At 33.6% G+C, this 19,627-nt stretch overlaps 3 protein-coding genes across 7 annotated transcripts; 2 read left to right on the forward strand and 1 right to left on the reverse strand.

Annotated features, from left to right (window-relative positions):
• The first annotated feature begins 114 nt into the window (after positions 1 to 114).
• LOC110998583 (ATP synthase lipid-binding protein, mitochondrial) lies at positions 115 to 2,565 on the forward strand. Of its 2 annotated transcripts, none has more exons than XM_022267291.2 (4): positions 115 to 246; positions 692 to 770; positions 1,205 to 1,391; positions 2,183 to 2,565. In XM_022267291.2, the coding sequence occupies exons 2-4, from the start codon at positions 726 to 728 to the stop codon at positions 2,344 to 2,346; spliced, it is 396 nt and encodes a 131-aa protein (XP_022122983.2). In that variant the 5' UTR covers positions 115 to 246; positions 692 to 725; the 3' UTR covers positions 2,347 to 2,565. The 2 variants fall into 2 exon arrangements, with proteins under 2 accessions (XP_022122983.2, XP_022122992.2); XM_022267300.2 differs by lacking the exon at positions 115 to 246 and adding an exon at positions 253 to 382.
• Positions 2,566 to 4,545: 1,980 nt separating this feature from the next.
• LOC110998979 (double-strand-break repair protein rad21 homolog) lies at positions 4,546 to 16,938 on the reverse strand. 4 transcript variants are annotated; one of them, XM_045629116.1, is made up of 21 exons: positions 16,850 to 16,938; positions 16,309 to 16,609; positions 16,116 to 16,231; positions 15,681 to 15,864; positions 15,379 to 15,559; positions 14,611 to 14,723; positions 14,277 to 14,392; positions 13,760 to 13,856; positions 13,236 to 13,383; positions 12,440 to 12,660; positions 12,231 to 12,344; positions 11,676 to 11,769; positions 10,991 to 11,065; positions 10,322 to 10,441; positions 9,757 to 9,870; positions 9,104 to 9,205; positions 8,578 to 8,910; positions 8,249 to 8,373; positions 7,872 to 7,958; positions 7,160 to 7,336; positions 4,546 to 6,547 (listed from the first exon to the last, which is right to left on the reverse strand). In XM_045629116.1, the coding sequence occupies exons 2-21, from the start codon at positions 16,564 to 16,566 to the stop codon at positions 6,422 to 6,424; spliced, it is 2,901 nt and encodes a 966-aa protein (XP_045485072.1). In that variant the 5' UTR covers positions 16,567 to 16,609; positions 16,850 to 16,938; the 3' UTR covers positions 4,546 to 6,421. The 4 variants fall into 4 exon arrangements, with proteins under 4 accessions (XP_045485072.1, XP_045485070.1, XP_045485071.1 ...); XM_045629114.1 differs by having other exon boundaries at positions 8,249 to 8,388; XM_045629115.1 differs by having other exon boundaries at positions 8,249 to 8,388; positions 16,883 to 16,903.
• Positions 16,939 to 18,138: 1,200 nt separating this feature from the next.
• LOC110998714 (60S ribosomal protein L15) lies at positions 18,139 to 19,578 on the forward strand. Its single transcript, XM_022267471.2, has 5 exons — positions 18,139 to 18,248; positions 18,502 to 18,693; positions 18,777 to 18,913; positions 19,011 to 19,121; positions 19,295 to 19,578. The coding sequence occupies exons 2-5, from the start codon at positions 18,522 to 18,524 to the stop codon at positions 19,487 to 19,489; spliced, it is 615 nt and encodes a 204-aa protein (XP_022123163.1). The 5' UTR covers positions 18,139 to 18,248; positions 18,502 to 18,521; the 3' UTR covers positions 19,490 to 19,578.
• The last annotated feature ends 49 nt before the right edge of the window (positions 19,579 to 19,627 follow it).

Below are 19,627 nucleotides of genomic sequence, written 5' to 3' on the forward strand. Positions count from 1 at the left end.
AATAGTAATATAATTTATAATTGCCAATTCACTACATTTTATGTAATAAATATTAAAATGAGAATTAAAAATTGTGTTACGTAAATGTCATCTGCGCAGATCAATAGTAATTGTCCGATTCTAGCGGAACTTTCGCAGTCTGCGCAAGTCAACCAATGACAAAAAAGATTGTATAATCTGTTAGTTCTTCACCACTCAAAAATTGAACATTCCAAAGGCCGGTCTCCTCCTTCTCGGTGTTCTTTGGTAAGTGTCGTAGAGAATTGTGATTAGTAATCGTGAAAAAGTGTCGGAATCCTAAATTGCTACCGAATAAAAAGTGCTAATATCGTTTTAAAAACAGGTGCCGTGCGTGTTAGTGCAAATATTTGATAGTGATTTTGTAAGTTGTCACTGCGGGTAAAATTCTATGATTCTATCGGCGATTCGGCCATTTTCCGCTATACAGATTATTATTAAATTTACGCCTATAAATATATGTTACTTCTAGCGTTCGTTCTACTGTTATCCCACGGATAATATTTATTAGAAGATTTTGTGTAAAATTGCCAAATTTGATCTATAGTTACGTAGTCTTATAAATTACGTAACGCTCTGCGGACAGTCTGACAAAACATTTTACTTAGACATTTCTCAAGTAGAGCTCGACCTAACAGTTAGTAGTTCATTAACGGGATATATTTTATTTCAGTATTCAATCGCCGCACCACTAAATAAACACAAAAATGCTGTCTGCTGCTAGATTGATCGCCCCTGCAGCCAGGTCTGCTGTGAGTATATAATTTTACATTCAAGTGTATCTTTCATAAATTCTATATACATAGTATCTAATATCAACTTTACTTAGTAAAGTATCAAGTTTTAAATATAGTTACCAACCTTTATCTTTTTCATTAGGTAATCAATATATATAAGAATAAGTCTACTTTTTTTGTTCTATTCATGGTTCAAATATTAGAATATTCCGTAAACAGGCAAAATAATGGTCTTACTGTAGTGTAACAGCTGATTGTTATATAACATTTTTAAACATAGCTTACTTACTTCTTATCAACTTAAATTAAAGCATGAGCTTTACACAGTGGACTTCTATTACTTAACACCTATTGAAATTAAGAATAATTTGGAAATTTTTCAAATTTTAATTGAGTTGAAATTAAATATGAGTAGAATTGAAATTGACATAATTTTTTATAACTTTCAGATCTTCTGCAACACAGCTCTTGTGAGGCCACTTGCAGCAGTTCCCACACAGACACAAATTGTGCCTGCTGTCCCCGCCCAAGTGTCAGCAGTGCGCAGCTTCCAGACCACATCTGTCACAAAAGATATTGACTCTGCTGCCAAATTTATTGGTGCTGGTGCAGCAACAGTAGGAGTAGCTGGCTCCGGTGAGCAATATTCAATTAATAACTTCGCATGTTTTTGCTTGTCCAAGTTACATTGCACTTTTTGTTAATCCTGGTCAAAATGTAAAAATATGAGTAAATTCATATTTATTAGGCTTTTGGTGATTCATGTTATCTTATCTGTAATGAAGTATTAATTGCTCTTATGCAAATAACACTCAATGGGGCTTACATAACTTTGAAATTTTGGGAACCATCTTGATTAAACTTGACTACTACTAGATACTTATCTTAAGTGCAGGTCATTTTTAACTAGGTTATGTTTTTAACTGTTCTATATTAACTTCTATGAAAATCATTTTGTCAAAACTTAATTTACACTTTTCTCTAGGTATTGGTATTGGTGTGGTGTTTGGATGCTTAATAATTGGTTATGCACGTAACCCCTCCTTGAAGCAGCAGATATTTTCATATGCTATTCTAGGATTTGCACTGTCAGAAGCTATGGGACTTTTTTGTTTGATGATCGCCTTTCTTATGCTATTTGCCTTTTAAAAGATGTTGTAATGCTTGTTTTTTAAGACTTTATGTACAGTGTATATTGTGAATGTTTGTAACTGGTATATGCATGCTTTTTTCTGCTACTAACAGTTGTCATTGCTAAGGTGAGTGCTTTTTTTGTTTTATTTATATGAACTACATTTCATTCTTAATTCTTATTAATAGTAGTCTAAAATATTTTTAACTTATTTCACTTGATTGATTTTTCCATGTAATAAACAAATAATTAAACATTCTCTTGATAATAATTCTAATATTTTGCTATGTTGCAGGTGCGGGTATCGGAACAGTGTTCGGTTCCCTTATCATTGGTTATGCCAGGAACCCATCCCTGAAGCAGCAGCTTTTCTCATACGCCATCTTGGGCTTTGCCCTGTCTGAGGCTATGGGTCTCTTCTGTCTTATGATGGCGTTCTTGCTGCTCTTTGCTTTCTAAACAAGTTACTCTTAAGAACACTACTACTGCCATCCTTATGAGGTTTCTGTGAATACAATCTGGAGTGGACGTGGCAAGGAATAGAATGTGTGAAACCTCACCCTCATAGTGGTGTAAGGACATTTTTATGTGTGAATGTGTCACACCAGTGTGTCATCAGGAATGCAATTTATTTAATTATGTAGTATAAAAATCTGCAAATAAATCGTTGGACGTAAACATTCAGTTATTCCTATTCCTGGTTTATATGTAGACTTAATATAATCATGTTATATATTTCCCAGTATAATAATGTGAAGATGGTGATGATTTAAAGCCAGTTACCACTTTGCGTGTGTATATCATCGTCTTTTATTGTTATGCTCTTTGGTAATGTCAGCATCTGTATTGTACATTTTTAGGGCGATTAAATGATACAAACCAACAAATTTTTTTTACAAATTCACCTTTTATTGCTGATTACCCTAAAATTTTATATACAAGAAAAAGCCTTAATATTAGGCTAAAATTGCACATACACCTGAAAGTTCCACCACTTATTCTAAGAAAATAAATCTAAAGTATTCTTCTCAGTGCATTTTTTTAAATTGAAAACTGGTTTGTTTCTCTAAAATATAATTTGTATCATTAATCTCTTAAAAATTTTGGCGGTGTAGTTAAGTCCGTCGCTAAATGGTTAATTAATTTACAGAAATTATTGAAAAAAAACGACTGGTGAAATAGAATAAGTGACGTACTCTCGCTGGCCTTGATAAATTCATAAAAACAGAATTACGTAAATAGTCGAATTTTGTATTAATTTAAAAGGGAAAACATTCTTACAAATCAATATAGAAAAGCATCTAAACCAGTGTTTCCCAACCTTTATTATCTTATACCCCACCTTAGCCTTTTTTAAATGTTTAACTTAAACATTTGTTTTTATTGTTTACTTAAAATATATGTTCGAGGAAGATATAGTCAACGAAGCACAGTAAGTAAATTTTCATAATATGTACTGAAAAATTAAAATTCCAAGTAATTTTCATACATTTTCGAATAGCCCCACAGTGGGGAACACTGATCTAAGCTATATCGACATTACATAACTCCTGCAGACTCCAATCAATGGACATGTGATTTGGCTATAAACCAACATTCCACTTATTCATGGCGATAAGTGTGTTAATACACCTGGTGGGGCGAAAGCAGTCTATTAAAAATCATTCACATAAGAAAAATATGGTCAGCCTTTTGGGATTCCAGAACTTCCGCCTGGGAATATGTATCGAGAACAAACGTAAATCGTCAAATTACGATTTTAATTAATTCTGAATTAAAAACAAATGGTGCCGCAATTTTTCATATAAAGATGTAAAGAGTTTTTATGTCGAATCTTTCAAGTGCTCTACAAGGTTTATGGGGAAGGTTACTATTTATAATAGCCTACTACACGCACAAATCAACTTGGCACCTGATTTGCCGATATTAACTTCTGTGTGATATACATTTTACAAATAGCCTCACTGTTGTCCTGTAATAGGATAGTAGGGACAGGGGACTGAATGTATTTCCCACACCTTACTACATTTATTTTACGATGGTAATTTTATCTGTGTAGGAAAATAGGTGATTAGAGCCTGGAACGTATTTTTTTCTTCTCAATTACTCTCTACTCAATTAGATTGTCTCATGATCTCTTTATTAGCTGCAATGCAATGTAAGACTGATAGAGTTAAAAAAAATTTTCATTCAATTTCTCTTTTTATTTGATGTCTTAGAAATCTGAATAGGTCTTATTTATTGTGCTCTAGAGCTCGACTTAGTTTACAAGACATCATTAAAATTGAGATTTTTATTAGATACTAGCTGCGCCCGCGAACTTCGTTTCTCCTTAATGAGTTTTACTGAGCCTACCTGTTTAGAACATACCAACATGGAACATTTTGCTACGCTATCCCAGAGACTTCGGTTTTCCAGAATGAAATCTTTTTCGGGTGTTCTGTGAATTTTTCTCTGTATAAATAAACCTTAGAGTTCACAAGATAAGTTTTTAATAATGAAATAAAAAATAGGGGTTGATTGTAAAGGGTTAAAAATTCAGGGTTATTTGTATTTAAATTTTCTTAATCTAAAATTTAAAAAAAACTTAGGAATGTATTACCCTTAACATTTATATATAAAAGTTAAGGGTAATTTATAATAAATAATACAATTGTATATATTAACAAATTCTTTATTGCAAATAAGTGTTGATTATCCAAGTATGTACCTCCCATTCAGGTATTACAACATAAAACAGAGTGGCACAAATCTTACCGTTCTTAGGTACATAGCGGAGAAATACAAACTCGGATTTTTCATTACAGTTTAACTAATACTAAAACAGGTTCAGGCATTCTGAATGCTTTTAATTTAGAATTTATACACTCTGGTCGTAGTTTCAATCTATAAATGAACACAAAATATTACCGCACTTAACCAAAAATCACTAATCGTATAAAAAACATTCACACATCGCACACTCAACTCGTATAAACATGTAAATATATTGAATTTCTTTTATTAATAGACAATGTTCATTTAATTTATTTGGTGTTCAGTAATGCATTACTTAACATTACACATCTTGTACATAATTTTAGGTTAACTACTTAAAAAATAATTTTTAACTAACTTGGAATATTTTTTTTCAAGTTCAGTCACATTTACTTAATCATTGATCGGCTTCCAAATGCTGGTGCTACTTCTGATATTCACAAAATATCGTCAAAGTATGTCCAGTGTAAAAGATATTTACATTAAGTGGGCTTAATCGCAATCTCAATTAACAGGAAAAATATCACTTCAAGTCAGTTTCTATAATTTCAGTCCAGTTAATTTAATGTATGGTACACAAGTATTTTCACTGCTGTGATATACATAATATTTGGTGAATCTTTAAATAACTTCGAATAGTTACATGCATGATTAAGTTACATTATTAGTTTTGGGATAAATCCCAGTCAGTTATCAGTACAAGTATGATTAAGTAAATGCACTCAATACTTAACAAACATGATTTCAAAAGAGTTTATGATAACATTCTTAACATTATGTGTCGAGCATATATATCTGCTGACTCCGTAGAATAACGATTTACCATTCATTCTTATTTACAATTATATAAGAAGAAAGATGTGAGTAAAAAAATGTAAAACACAATTAAAATAATCACTTCATCAAGTGAAAAAGATAGTTTCTACGGCGCCAACAGTGATAACATGATTTCGTTTGAAACTATTAGGAGAATATTTACTATTGTCATAATTGAAGCTATAAAACAATTTAATCTTTACAATAATTTCCCTTAACCTAGAGCAAATAAAAATAAGGCGATTCACTACATGTCTAACCAACAAATACACTTATCGAGCTCACAGAAACCAATTCAAAGAAAAGTCCACTTTATCGCTTACGGGTATCATTTTCACTTTAATACTTCATACTAAAAAATATAGACCCTAAGCCGAAATTGACGATATGTAATGTCATAGAAATCCTTAAATAAACACTGACGCAAGAAGCTATGATAAAGTAGACTCTACTTTAATGTTGCAATCCAATACTGAGATCAACATTTGCTTATAATTTTGGTCCAAAATGGAGTTTCTATGAATTCGAGATTTTCGCTCTTCCACTTACACAATATTACCCTCGAAGGGAAAAGTTTTTAAACGACAGCAAACCTAGCTGATATTAGTTTGTGTTATATACAACATGCAATAGTTGTTGAGAACAGTGCAATCCTGGCGAGAAGTTATAGAAATCCATACTAATCTATAAATATTGACATAATAAATTAACACTCAGTTTTAGTACTTTTTTCAATGATCTACTAAATGTAATATTCTTAGCAGTACAATCGTCATGGCAACGATTTAAAGAGAAAATTACTGCTTTCACAAGGCTTTACATCCTTAGATCTAGAAAAAATTATAAAACCTATACTGTCATAACTTTTCACACTAGTTGTTCTTACAGTAAATAAATGAATATAAAAAAATCCTTATCAGTTAGGAGAGCTGCTATTGAAAAAACTAACCCTCACTTTGACTTATAGTGCTTCCGTTTCGAATTGGGTGCCCCGGGATATAGTAATGGGTCCGTATGTTTCGTTCTGTTCTAGTTTCAATACCTGATGCTTTTTGAGAACTAGTAAACTGTAGAATTTCTGGGCAACCTGGAAAAAAAAATATTTCGGAAAGTTTTTAAAAATATATGAGCAGTGTTGGCTTAGTCTTAGGCATGGCTTCGTCGTGCTACTCTCATCCCTGAGGACGTTGGTTCGATCCCCGGTTGTACACAAATTGACATTCTTCTATGTGCGCATTTAACATGAGTTAGGAAACCGGGCATACCTTAGACCCAAAAAGTCGACGGCGAGCGTCAGACACAGCAGGCTTATCGCCTACTTGCCTATTAGATTAACAAATGAACACAAATCAGATACAGAAATCTGAGGCCCAGACCTAAAAAGGTTGTCCTGATTTTTTTTTAACGAAACATAAAATGAAATATCTTCTAAACTCAGATTCGAAATTATTCGTTATCAATATAAAAGCGATGTACTAACAACATATTGATAAGCAAGAAAAGAAGACTTTCGAATTACATATTCTAAACAATCTATGCAAAATTTTGTGGGTTAAAAAAAAATTATGTATTAATTTAAAATTTGGCTTAATAAGGCTGTATAGAAAACTTATTTTCATAAAACTTTGGTCCACATCTAAAAATAGGGATAACAGTCATGTATGCTGGATTAATATTACTTATATACAAAATAAAATACCTGTTTCCTATTATTATGCCTCGGTGCAAGGTCTGAAAACATGATGCTCGATTCACCGATTAGTTTGGGCTTCATCAGGGAGAAGAGCTGGGCAGCGCGACGATTCAACACTCGCTCCTCGAACTGTTCGTCTGTCTCGCCCGCCTCACGCCATTCGCCGTCTCTGCCCTCTTCCGGCTGAAATTCCACAAATTATTTAAACGCATAGAACTTATTAAAACAACCGTTTTATGTTTGCTTATAAAGCTAAACAAACAAGTTTTGTTTTTCTCACGGTAAAATTATTTAAAATTGATGTTTATTAATTTCTCAACGCACACGATCTGACAACTTATATTATTACTAGACTTTGTCCTGCATATTTCAAGCGATTAGAATATGAAACAAAATATCAATTGCAGCGCCATCTTTCGGGCTGATTTATGGATTTAAACCCTTCAGAGCTCCACCCAAATGCATACAACAAAATCATTTAAATCGGTCCAGCCATTTCAGAGGAGTTCAGTGAATACACATACATTCGATATATTTCAATCAAATTGCAGACAGTGTGCAAATTTGATTGAAATTGGTTAAGTAATTTATATATATAATATAATGAGCATAGAAATACTAGATTTTATTTTTGGTGCTGTGTGATATTTCACTAAATTTATTATTTAATCTGTCAGACCAAGACAGTTGGACATATGTTTTTTTTTTGAATACTTACATTCTCAACACTCAAAGGCAAGTCATAATCATGCTGTGGACTGTTATGACCCTGCTGGTCATCGTAGCCTAAATTCGTCAACCCACTCTGAAAACACAATTTTTTATTTAAATCAATATAAATATAATTGAAAGACTTCAATGAAATTAAGTACATTTTTGCCATTCGAATTTACTCATGAATATAATATTCAGGTTTGAAACAAATCCAAAAAAGTTTTTCTTAAGACTTAAATGTACCTAAACTTGATAAACTTTAGGTTAGTTTATCTCATTTAACTGCGTTAATCGTTTTTCTGTTTTGTCTATTGAATTACAGTTAAGTCGCTGTATTGACATAATAATTTAATTTTAAAAAATAGAAGAAAGAAAAATTACCTGGTAATCCCCTCGGCTCATAGAGTGCAGATGGTCTGCGGTGGCCAGAAGCGGGTTGTGGGATCCACCCTGGGGCATCATCGGCAGTTCAGAGTTGGGGTGCAAAAGACCACTGTGCTGTACTCCTGGAAATAACACTCCTTGAAATTATTATTTTACACTGCACATTATTACCAAACACTAATTAATACTGTAGCCTCAAGTAGTTCTGTCCACCACACTCGCAAGATATACTTCATGGTGGCTATAATTATTTCTGTATTAAACCTTAAGCACGCGTTCTTTACAATTATTTAATAGGTTATAATATCAATATATAAAAATCTTACTTGTTGGCGTCATTCCACCATGTCTTAAATCTGACGGCGTCATTCCTCCGTGTTGTAATCCTGCTGGTGTCATTCCTCCGTGACCCAATCCACCGGGTGTCATTCCACCGTGACCCAAACCGGCTGGGGTCATTCCACCGTGGCCCAATCCCGCTGGGGTCATTCCTCCGTGCCCTAAACCTCCAGGTGTCATACCACCGTGAACCAAGCCCGCCGGCGTCATTCCGCCGTGTCCTAAACCAGCCGGTGTCATTCCTCCATGGTGTAAACCAGTGGGTGTCATACCGCCATGTTGTAGGCCGACAGGCGTCATTCCTCCGTGATCCAAACCACCTGAAGAGATTTAAAAAAAGTTTTCTCAGGTTTTTTACTAACTATGGATAATGTGGATTATACAAGGCCGTGTTTTTGTAAATAAGTAATGTTTAAAGACCGAAGAGGTATAGGAATATATAAAAAGCTTTGTGTACTACAACATGCAACTCCAACTTGATGAAACTAAGACGTTATATTAAACCCAACATACCTGGTGTCATTCCTCCGTGATGTAGACCGGCAGGTGTGAGACCTCCGTGGCCTAGACCCCCTGGGGTCATACCACCATCTAAACCTAATCCTGGAGTCATGCCTGTGAATAATACATATATTTGAATTAACATTTGTACGAGATTACAATACAGCTTATTAAAGTACACAAATTATTCAACTATTATTGCTGCATTTAATTGAAAGTACAGAAACACGAACAAAAGCACTAAGGTGTTTAACCTGAACCAGGACTTACTGAACGGTCAAAACACTGTCCAAATTGCTTTACTTAGAAACTAAAGAATTAAGAGTACAAATAATATACATACAAATACAGACATTAAATTACAATTAACACTATTATACATTTTTATGGACACACAAGTTAACGATATATAATATATTCTTCCCCGCATATTACTATCCCCTCTTTAATATTTAAACCCGGTATTTTGTTGAAATAGTTAAATATCAATTTTGTATAATATGATGTTGTACTGTGTTTTGGGGTCATGTTTTTTTATTATTTTATTGCCGAGGCTCAAAAATGTAAGATTTGAAGAAGAGTTTTAGGGCTAAGTATATCTGAATAAGTCCATTTATAATATAAAAGATCGAGAGAAATCTGAAAATAGTAGTATAAATACATACCACCATGATGCAATGCCGAGGGTGTCATTCCACTGGAGGCTAAGCCAAGGTCTAACGGCTGGTTATCGCCATGATGAAGACCAGCTGGTGTCATGCCGCCATGAGTCAAACCACCTAAAACATTATATTAGTATTTATTAATAAAATTGAATAATAGTTTATTTAACATGCTAATTACTAAACTATTATTCAATTTTAGCTTTTGATTTTTGAACCTGTTTACTTAAATAAGTAACCGTTAAGTCTCAATGAACAACTTTTAATAAGGGGTAATGAGAGAGCTGTTGAGATATGATAAGAGCCATTTCTGGATCTAAAGGTTTTGGCCTCGGATTTCTGAATGTATTTAGGCAGGTGATCAGCCTTCTGACACATGCAATTTACTGTCTCTATCCAACCACTAGCAAGAATGATTTATTGCTGTATTGTAATTCGAAGTCACGACCTCAAAGTTTAGTGCTACATTCAAGCCGCTCACAAAGTGTGAGGAACTCTCTTTATTTTTAACCAATATAAAACTTAAGGAGGTGATAAATTTAACAATGTAATATACTAGTTGAATCACCTGGCGTTAATGCTCCATGTCCAAGAGAACCTGGCGTGATTCCGCCTTGTAGGAGAGTTCCAGGTGTCAGAGACCCCAGTATTCCAGGAGTCAATGGGGCACCGATGCTGCTCAGCATACCTGTTAATTATAGAAATTAATATTAACTTCACATAATAAGCGAGAACAAGCGTTTAAAAATATTTTAATAAGCTTAAATTGTTGATTCTAATTTTTTTCAATATAATGTTGGGCCCCAAATTTAGCCGAACATAATATGTCAATCATAACAAAATTTATGAATTTTTATAACCAATAATTATATAGGTGTCTCAAAAATCAACATTGGGCCCAAGATGATAGAGCCCTGAATCTAGATAATGCCCGAAAATTATTACACAACATTGCTGCGCCTAACCAAGGTCCTTATTGTAATTAATTATAATATGTCGTTCGTCGTCGTATGTAAAATAGTAATATAAGGAATGCAATAAAGATTTGTTAGTTTGAGTTTGGAATTTCTACTAAATATCTTCTTTTTTAATAATCTTTTATACCAAATGCCAAGATTGCATCATATGTTTTTTTTAGTACAGATGAATTCTTAGATTAAATCATTAAAAGAACATCACAGGTTGCATAAAATTTGATTTTGCTTAACATTGATATATGATACATCTGTACATTTACCTGGAGTGAGAGGAGATTCATCATCAGACCTCGGTGACTGGTATCCAGGAGTGGGTTCAGGCACTCGTTCTGACTCTACCCGCACCACACCAAAATGAAGTTAGTTGAAATGTGCAGTTAGATTTTGTAATAGTTTACTGTTGTTTAGTCATTGAAAATAGCTGCTTTGAACATTTACAATACTCTAAAACAACAATAAACTATTCTAGATAGATAAAGCATGATATTAAATAGATTTCTATGAAATTAGTTAAAGTCAGAAATGAGAATGTTTTGAAAGTTGAAAGTTATTGCTGTCTTAGTCTACAGCATGCTTATTGATAGAGACAGTTATATATAAAACATTGCAAAATTGTCTTTATTTTAATAGTTATTTGGATAATCAGAAGATTAAGATCAATGTTCGATTTTAATACAATATTATAAATCTATATAATCTATATTCCCTTGCTTTCATCAAAAAAACCATAATTAAATTTCCACAAAAGAGTAATTGAAGAGTAATTGAGAATTAATAATCTTGAAAAATTTAAATTTTTTTTTCCGTATATTGTCGTTACATTGTGACATATTTATACTTTAGTTGAGCAAAATCTAATATTTAAATAAATGTCAGTATATGTACACGTGTTAATAAGCGTTTTAATAAGTGAAGTAAAATATGAGCAAACTTATGAAATCTTACCAATAGAAGGTTCATATTCCTGAGGCACAGGAGTCGGAGGCTGTATGTCAGGTAGAAGCGCCGGCGCAGGTGTTTCCGGTGCGTGGTGGATAATCTGAATAATTCATGTTTTATATAACACTGCGTAAAATATAAAAAGAAAATTTAGATTTTGCAGAAAAAGAGTAACTGGTTACTTCTTTGCAGTCTATTCAAATAAAAACCAACAATAATAGAAATGCGCTCCATTTCTGTATTTATATCTTGTAGATCTAAAATAAAATAAAAAAATATATATATATGACAATATATATAATATATATATATATATATATTGTCATTATGCGATAATCTCAACTATTTACTAAAAATTATTATTTTTATTACATTAATGTAAGTATCTCATAATAAAAAAATATTTTTAAAAGTTAAAATGAGTAAATTTTTTAAGCACTTAAAATCATATTCCCTCGAAAAATCAAATTAATTTGGAAAAAAACTCTTTTTTTTTACTTTTAACACAAATGCTTAATTGTCGCTAAAAAATTTATTACATATATGTATAAATGGTCGTACCTCCTCGTGCCTTCGTTTCCTTCCTCGGGGCTTCGCCACGGGCTGCTCGGGCTCCGGAGACTTCGCATCGCCATCTTCGTTTTCACTGCGCAAGGTCATGTTGCGTTGGTATTTCTGTAAAATATGATATTTTTTTTAAGAAATAAATAAATAATTTTTTTTTATCTATAACAACATCATATGAAAAAACTTAGTCAAAACTAATATACCTTGAACAGAACCCTTGAAGGTATAGGCCTAGCAGACAATGTGAATAACTTCTCAACACCCCCGGATTCCTTCCAGTGCATCAATCTCCTGGTTGGAGGAGCAAGGTCGAGAGTTATCACGATATCAGATGTATTGCTTAACTGGTTCTTCATCTCTTCACCGGTTAAGTTCTTCACTTCGTCCACTATAAGTTTACGCTTGCGTTTGGTTTTTGTGATGCCTGTGAAATATAAATTACTTATTATCATATTTAATTAATACTAATATACAGGATGTTGATGTAAAAAAATATGATTATTTATAATAAAATCAACTAGCTTAATAAGCCGTTTAACTAGCGACCTGAAATATATTCGGCCAGTTGATCAAACAGCTAGGGAAACGACGTGGATCGATGACGTTCGTGTATGCTGTGATACATCGAGACACGCAATAAAATAATATAAAATAAATATATATGTCCATTGGTTTATAAGCTTTAAATATTTTTCAAGTCCTTGTGGCCAGAAAATCTAATATAAGATTCTATATTGATATCTATATTCTATTATATATATTAGATCTATATTGAAAATCATAAATATCTTAATAACAGAAATAATTAAGGTAAATTTCAGAGCACCAAGACTTTTGTATGTCAAATTCAATTACGTATTGACATAATATGAGAGTAATACTTAATAAGTCAAAAGTCTTGCCTCTGAATCTGACCCTTTCAGTCTACAAAGGTGCTTTCAAGTGCCGAGAAGGAAAAAAGGTGGTAGTTTTAAAGCCAAAATAAAGACTACTATTTACCTTTAAGCACAGTAGCGTCAACTGGAGCCAAAGCGAAGGATTCTTCCTCGTTTTGTAGCAAAGTAGTAGAATCGAGCGCAGGCGCAGGTGTCTCCGCACGCACTTCCGGCCGCACTATTTCCTCTTGGGACTCCATCCCATCTACTTCCTGTAAATTAAAGATTATTTTGAGTTCACCTTCATAGTATTTAGCTATTTATGGCTTTGTATATTTATGTAAAGTATTTTTTATAAATAAATAGTACCAAGAGTTAAATGTACTTTTAATGAGAAGTTTTTAAAGGGCTGTTTGTAGTCATCATATAAGTTAAATATTTTCGAGATCCATTAGTTCAACCATTAATCATTTCTATTCTAGTTTCAAATTACTTAAAATATCAATACCGATAAGCTTACATAGTAATACCTTAACTTTTTATATTTTTTAACATAAATATTTTTACATTTCATTTTTAAGATAGTATAAAACGGAATAATTTAAAGTAATTTATTTATTTCTATTAATAAACAAAGTCTAGTCTCACCATAGGTATGGGAAGTGTGGGCTGCATGGGCGGTGGTGGGGGCGGCATAGAGGCATCCTCGGAAGGGGGACACTCCGGCGCAGGAGATCCCGCCCAACTACATACAGTAATCATTTTATTAATTATCACCGGGTCTCAGGTAACTAGTTGAACACCAAGTTGTCTTAAAAATACTAGCAATGTATTAGGCAACCCACCAATTACCTATTATAATATATTTAAAATATAGAAAACAACAGTGGCTACAGGATGTAGGGCAACTGTTTTTTTTTTCAACTGTGCTCCAGATTTATTTTCTATAAGGCAAGTAGTTGACTTTTTTAATCTAAGACATGCCTGTTTCCTCGCGATGTTTTCCTTCACAGCAAGAGGGCGTGTGAAATACGCAAATAGATAAATAGATGTTAAGTCAATCAGTTCACAGGTATAAGATTTAAATATTTAACAATTACATAAATAAAAATAAAACAAATAACTGGTCAGGGGAGTAACGGGACTTCATACACGTAGGTGATACCTGTGATGTGGAGAATCCCCGGCGTCATAATGGTCTCCCATATCATCATCAGAGTCGGGGGCTTCGGGAGCCGCTGCCGTGTCGCCACCGCCCACTCCGGCTGCGTCTATTTCAGCCTGAAATACAATACATTGCTTTACAGATTTAAAAGAGACATCTTTATTGGATTAAATAACAGTATTTACAGTCTCAGTGAGAGACTGCTACATTAATATGACAGATAACTAGTCGGTATTATGATTTGCAATATTTAGTTAGATTTTTATATAAGACCATCCTTGTGTACTTAATTTACTTGATCATTCTAAAACTTAAAAGTATTATGTTGACTAACCTGCAACGATTGTGGCTGGGCAGATGTCCCGGCCATTCCGGGTGTGGCGCCGGCGCCTGAACTACTTGCTGTGACGTCACCGAATAGATCACCCTCAAACAAACCGCCGGCGTCTGGAATTACATTTATACGGATGTGAGAATTACACAGATTCATAATAACTTAATCAGATTTTCATGGATTTTTGTCCAATAATGATAGTGTTAAACTTCAGTTTCATCAAGTTGTTTCTTTACTACTTTGATTTCTCTATACTTGAACAGTATCTACAAATCTATTTGCCAGTTATGTTAAATAATTGTTTTTATTTTTTTCTGCTTTATTTGCAATCAGTAAGGCTATGAGTGAATCTATGTGATGCTGTCATGTGGGGTTTTATATGTTTTACACCTGCAGAATGTCATGTAGAGTGGTGTCCCATTAGTAGCATCTACTCATCTGGCGAAGAGCTACTGCCGGTCTTCTAGCTTTAGAATATGATGTTATAGTCATCTGACACACTGTTTTATAGTGAGTCAGCTAACAAGATTATTTGGGTGACAGATTAACTGCTCTTTGTATTTAGCTCCTAGTCTCTGGACTTCCTCTTTGATTGCTCTCATTTCAAGGTGATTGTGAACTTTGTGGCTGGTTATGTACTTATGCAATGGCTCTTAGGATCTTGTTCTGTTGTTTCTAGTTTATTCATGGAGGTCATCCTGCTTTTAACATTTGCTGGGCATTTGAATTTTGGTTAAATTTTTTATCATCTAATTCATACAAACTTACGTCCAAAATCTCCAACATCGGGTATAGAACCACCAAAGCCATCATCCATGTGAGTGTTGGGGGCAGCTTCCATCCTTGGTGCATGAGATTCGGCCAGAACTGGAGCAGCTCCGCCTACCCCTGCATTTTGTCCATCTTTCCCTAATTCAAGAGATGATCCTTCCGCAAATAACAGGTTGCTCTAAAAAATAGAATCTTAATTGTATAAAAAGGTACAGCCAATTAATTTGTAATCATAATGTTTAAAGGTAAAATTGCAAACAAACTCTCAAAAAGAAACTGTAAAAGCAAATTTTACATACTTGTTCCAATCCACCCTCATTTCCAATGGCATCTCTCATTATATCAGGATTTTCTGTATCAAAACCCATATCACCAAAACCATCATCATGAGTGACCAGGTTTAAGGACCCATAATCCTCTCTCATTGTAATTTCTTCTGCCCGTGACTGATTAAGGGAGAATTGAGCTTCAATGTCTACTTCACTAAGAAAAGAAAATAAATTATTGAATAATGTGCATGATTACTGACAACTTTACAATGTGCAAGTGTGTAAAGGTAATAATTTTGTGCAAATTGTAATTCTTTTAAATTATTTAGAAACATTTCATGGTCAAACTCTATTTTTTTAGACTCATAGTTACTATTGTAATTAAAATGTATATTAAAAAAGTTCAAACAACTTTTTAATATTATTATTAATATAAATAAACTAAAAACATTATTGTAAACTTACTTAAGTTCTGGCATTGCTGTATCAAAATCATGAAACACCTCAGGCAATGTAATAGCATTCATAGCTGCTTCTCGATGTTCCTCAGGCAAGTCTACCATACCAGGCCTAAAGGCCATCTAAGAAGAGATTTCCATTTAACTTAGTTATTTGAAAGCAAATTTCTCTTTTACACAAGAAAATTAAAAGCACTTACTTTGATCTTAACAAAAGCTTCATTACAGTCTTGCAAAAGGTACTTTGCTTTTCTAGAGTATATTCTAACAACACCAAGCAACAGATGGCCTGATGTCCGCAGAGCCATCTTAACTTTGGGCTTAAGAATTCCATCAACAGACTTCTCTATGTTAGTTTCAAATACATGAGCCTTGGTCAACTTCTTATCCCAATGGGCCGCCAGCCAAATTTTGGCCAGTGGGCCCTTTTTGGCCAGCACAAAATGTGCATAAAACATTTTGCTTGTGAATTAAAGTCTGGCCAATTACATCAAAATTGTTCTGAAAATAACACACACACATAAATGTACAATACGAAAAGCGAATATAACGAATAACACAGTTTAACTGTTTCTTAGCAGCAGGTTTATTTTACAACGGTGATCCAATTTGGCGCCCATTCCGTAAGGCAAATTTTTATCGGTGTTTCAGGTCGCTTGTATAAGAATGAATAAGAGTAAATTATATATAGAGTCAATACTCAAATTATGGCGTTATTATTAAAGTCTATTTAATGTTTACCTAATTTGATAACATAAAAATTACGAATTTCACCTTCCACACAACGTAAACATGACAACAATTACGCTTTCAAGATGGCGGAACCAAAGTATAGACAATAAATGATAGAGTAAAAGGTATTCTTTGTACATACTACATATTATAGTACCCAAATAATGTAACCGTTCACTTTTTCATAAGTTCACATATTCTATGTGATATAGAAGATAGTTTAATAATTTGTTTTATATGTCTAAATAAGAAAGAGAAAAATTTCTTCTCTGAAAGAGAAGTATACATTATTTTTCATTTTACCACGTCCATTGACAAAAAGGGCTAAACAATATTTGCTATTTTCTTCTTACAACATTCAAATACGTCAAGAGGAAACTAAAAAAATTTGGAAAGCTTTTTTAGAAGGCTAGCAAGTGTATTGCCGGCCTCTGAAGGTTGTACGCTCTGTTCTTTAATGATGCTAAGTCGAATTGGTTAGGAAATACTTCAGTGGGCAGCGGGAGATTCCACATAGTATTGAAGATATAGAAATTTGGTATAAGAATAATGAGTAGTTGCTACCCCGTTACGCATTATAGCTCACACAAAGAAATATATTATACGCGATTGTTGGACAATTATGGCTTAGGAAAAATGAACATAAAAAATTCATTAAGTAATTGCTATTGAACGTACACCTTAGTTTAATTTTATTTAGATAAGACTATTTTGTTAAATCTTACTAACAAAATATTAATTATTACGTTAAAATAATATTTACATCAAATTATGTCGTAATTTACTTAGCATTAGTTTTGGCCCTTCTAATATATATATATATATATATATATTTAATATAGCTGTGAAATATTTTACAACATTATGTAATACAATGAATCTTCTAAAATATATCTGGATATGTGACTATATGTGAATAGAAAATAGTCTCTTTCTACTCCCCATCCATGGTAGCGTTAAACGTTTAACGCAACCTTGTTCGAATTAGCATTTTTCGGTTTTAGTTTTGTACTGGTTTTAAATAAATTTAGTTAATTTTCACTGGACCTCAATCTTTCAGTGTAATAAGACTAATTTAGTTATTAGGAGGAGAATATAGCTTCATATTTTTGTTAAACAGAATAATCATCACTAGGTCTCTTTAATGATAACTCTTCTTTTGTTAAAGTTTTATGCAAAAAATTAGTCCAAAACTGTTTAGATAATAGCATAAAGGATTCCCCCTAAGACATAATATAATCGCAGCCGATTGCCACCGTCTGAATATCTCGTTTTTTTTTATCTGTGCTATATTTTGATATTGGTGTTACGTTTAATCTGTTGGATGTCGACAAACTTCAATATCTTTGACTTTTGCTCCAGTAGGCAATAGCTATCTTTTCCGGTTTAACTGTGGTGTGACCGAGACGTACGTGTTCCAATGAATTTTAAATCTTTGTGTAGTAAATTAATCTTTTGTGAAAGTTGCATCCAAATTAATTATAAATATTAAGAATTCAATTTATATTTACTGTGATATAATATTTTGTGCTTAAGTTTCACAGATTTCGATTCTTACAGATTTTTCCTCGGCATGTTATTCGGAATGTGTCTCAAATCGCTCTATTTGTGGCCAGACCGATGATGTGACTTCTGATCAATTCACTTGATTTTGTTGCTAGGTCTGCCACAGGCTCACAAGATGGGTGCGTACAGATATATTCAAGAGTTGTACCGCAAAAAGCTTAGCGATGTTATGCGGTTTCTTTTGCGTGTCCGAGTATGGCAGTACCGCCAGTTAACTCGTATGCATCGTGCACCAAGGCCTACCCGGCCAGACAAAGCTAGAAGACTGGGATACCGTGCCAAGCAGGGTGAGTTTACTATAACACACGCTTGTGTCGTGACATGTGTTTATATTTCTTAATACGAGAATAATTTTAAACTTTGATTTTAGGTTTCGTTATCTTCAGAATCCGCGTGCGTCGTGGTGGTCGCAAACGCCCAGTTCCCAAGGGTGCCACTTACGGTAAACCCAAGAGTCATGGAGTTAACCAATTGAAGCCAACCCGTAACCTTCAATCTATTGCTGAGGTAGGCATTCTTTAGAATAGCAAACCATGTTTTTTTTACACTAACCTAACTATTTTTTACGAGGGAAAGTATAAAAATCATTTATCATCAATTCCAGGAGCGTGTCGGTCGCCGTTGTGGAGGTCTACGTGTACTCAACTCGTACTGGGTCGCTCAGGACTCTTCATACAAATACTTTGAAGTTATCTTAGTGGACCCATCACACAAGGTAAGAATTAATAATAATTATTACGTTAATTACGTTATATTAAAGTGCTATCTCTGTCACGTGTATAGGTATGTAAGAAGATTGTGAGTAATAAATAGGTTTCTTACGTCTTTTAGAACTATTAATCCTAAGACTAGTTTTCCAATGTATATTTACCATTCGTTATCTTTTAGGCTATCCGCCGTGACCCTAAGATCAACTGGATCGTGAATGCAGTCCACAAGCACCGTGAAATGCGTGGTCTCACATCGGCAGGACGGAGCTCAAGAGGACTGGGCAAGGGTCATCGCTACTCACAGACCAAGGGAGGCTCCCGGAAAGCTGCCTGGATCAGACGCAACACCCTACAGTTGCGCCGCAAACGATAAATACAGACATATTCTGGTCATTGACTTTCTATTTGGTATATTTCTGCCAAACAGAAAGTCCATGGTTTTCAATAAAACTTTAAACATAAGCATTTACTTGTTATTTATTTGAAGGAAGTTCACTTTTACATCAAATAT

The sequence above is a fragment of the Pieris rapae genome, chromosome 8 (assembly GCF_905147795.1).
Source record: "Pieris rapae chromosome 8, ilPieRapa1.1, whole genome shotgun sequence".
In the NCBI taxonomy this organism is placed as follows: domain Eukaryota; kingdom Metazoa; phylum Arthropoda; class Insecta; order Lepidoptera; family Pieridae; genus Pieris; species Pieris rapae.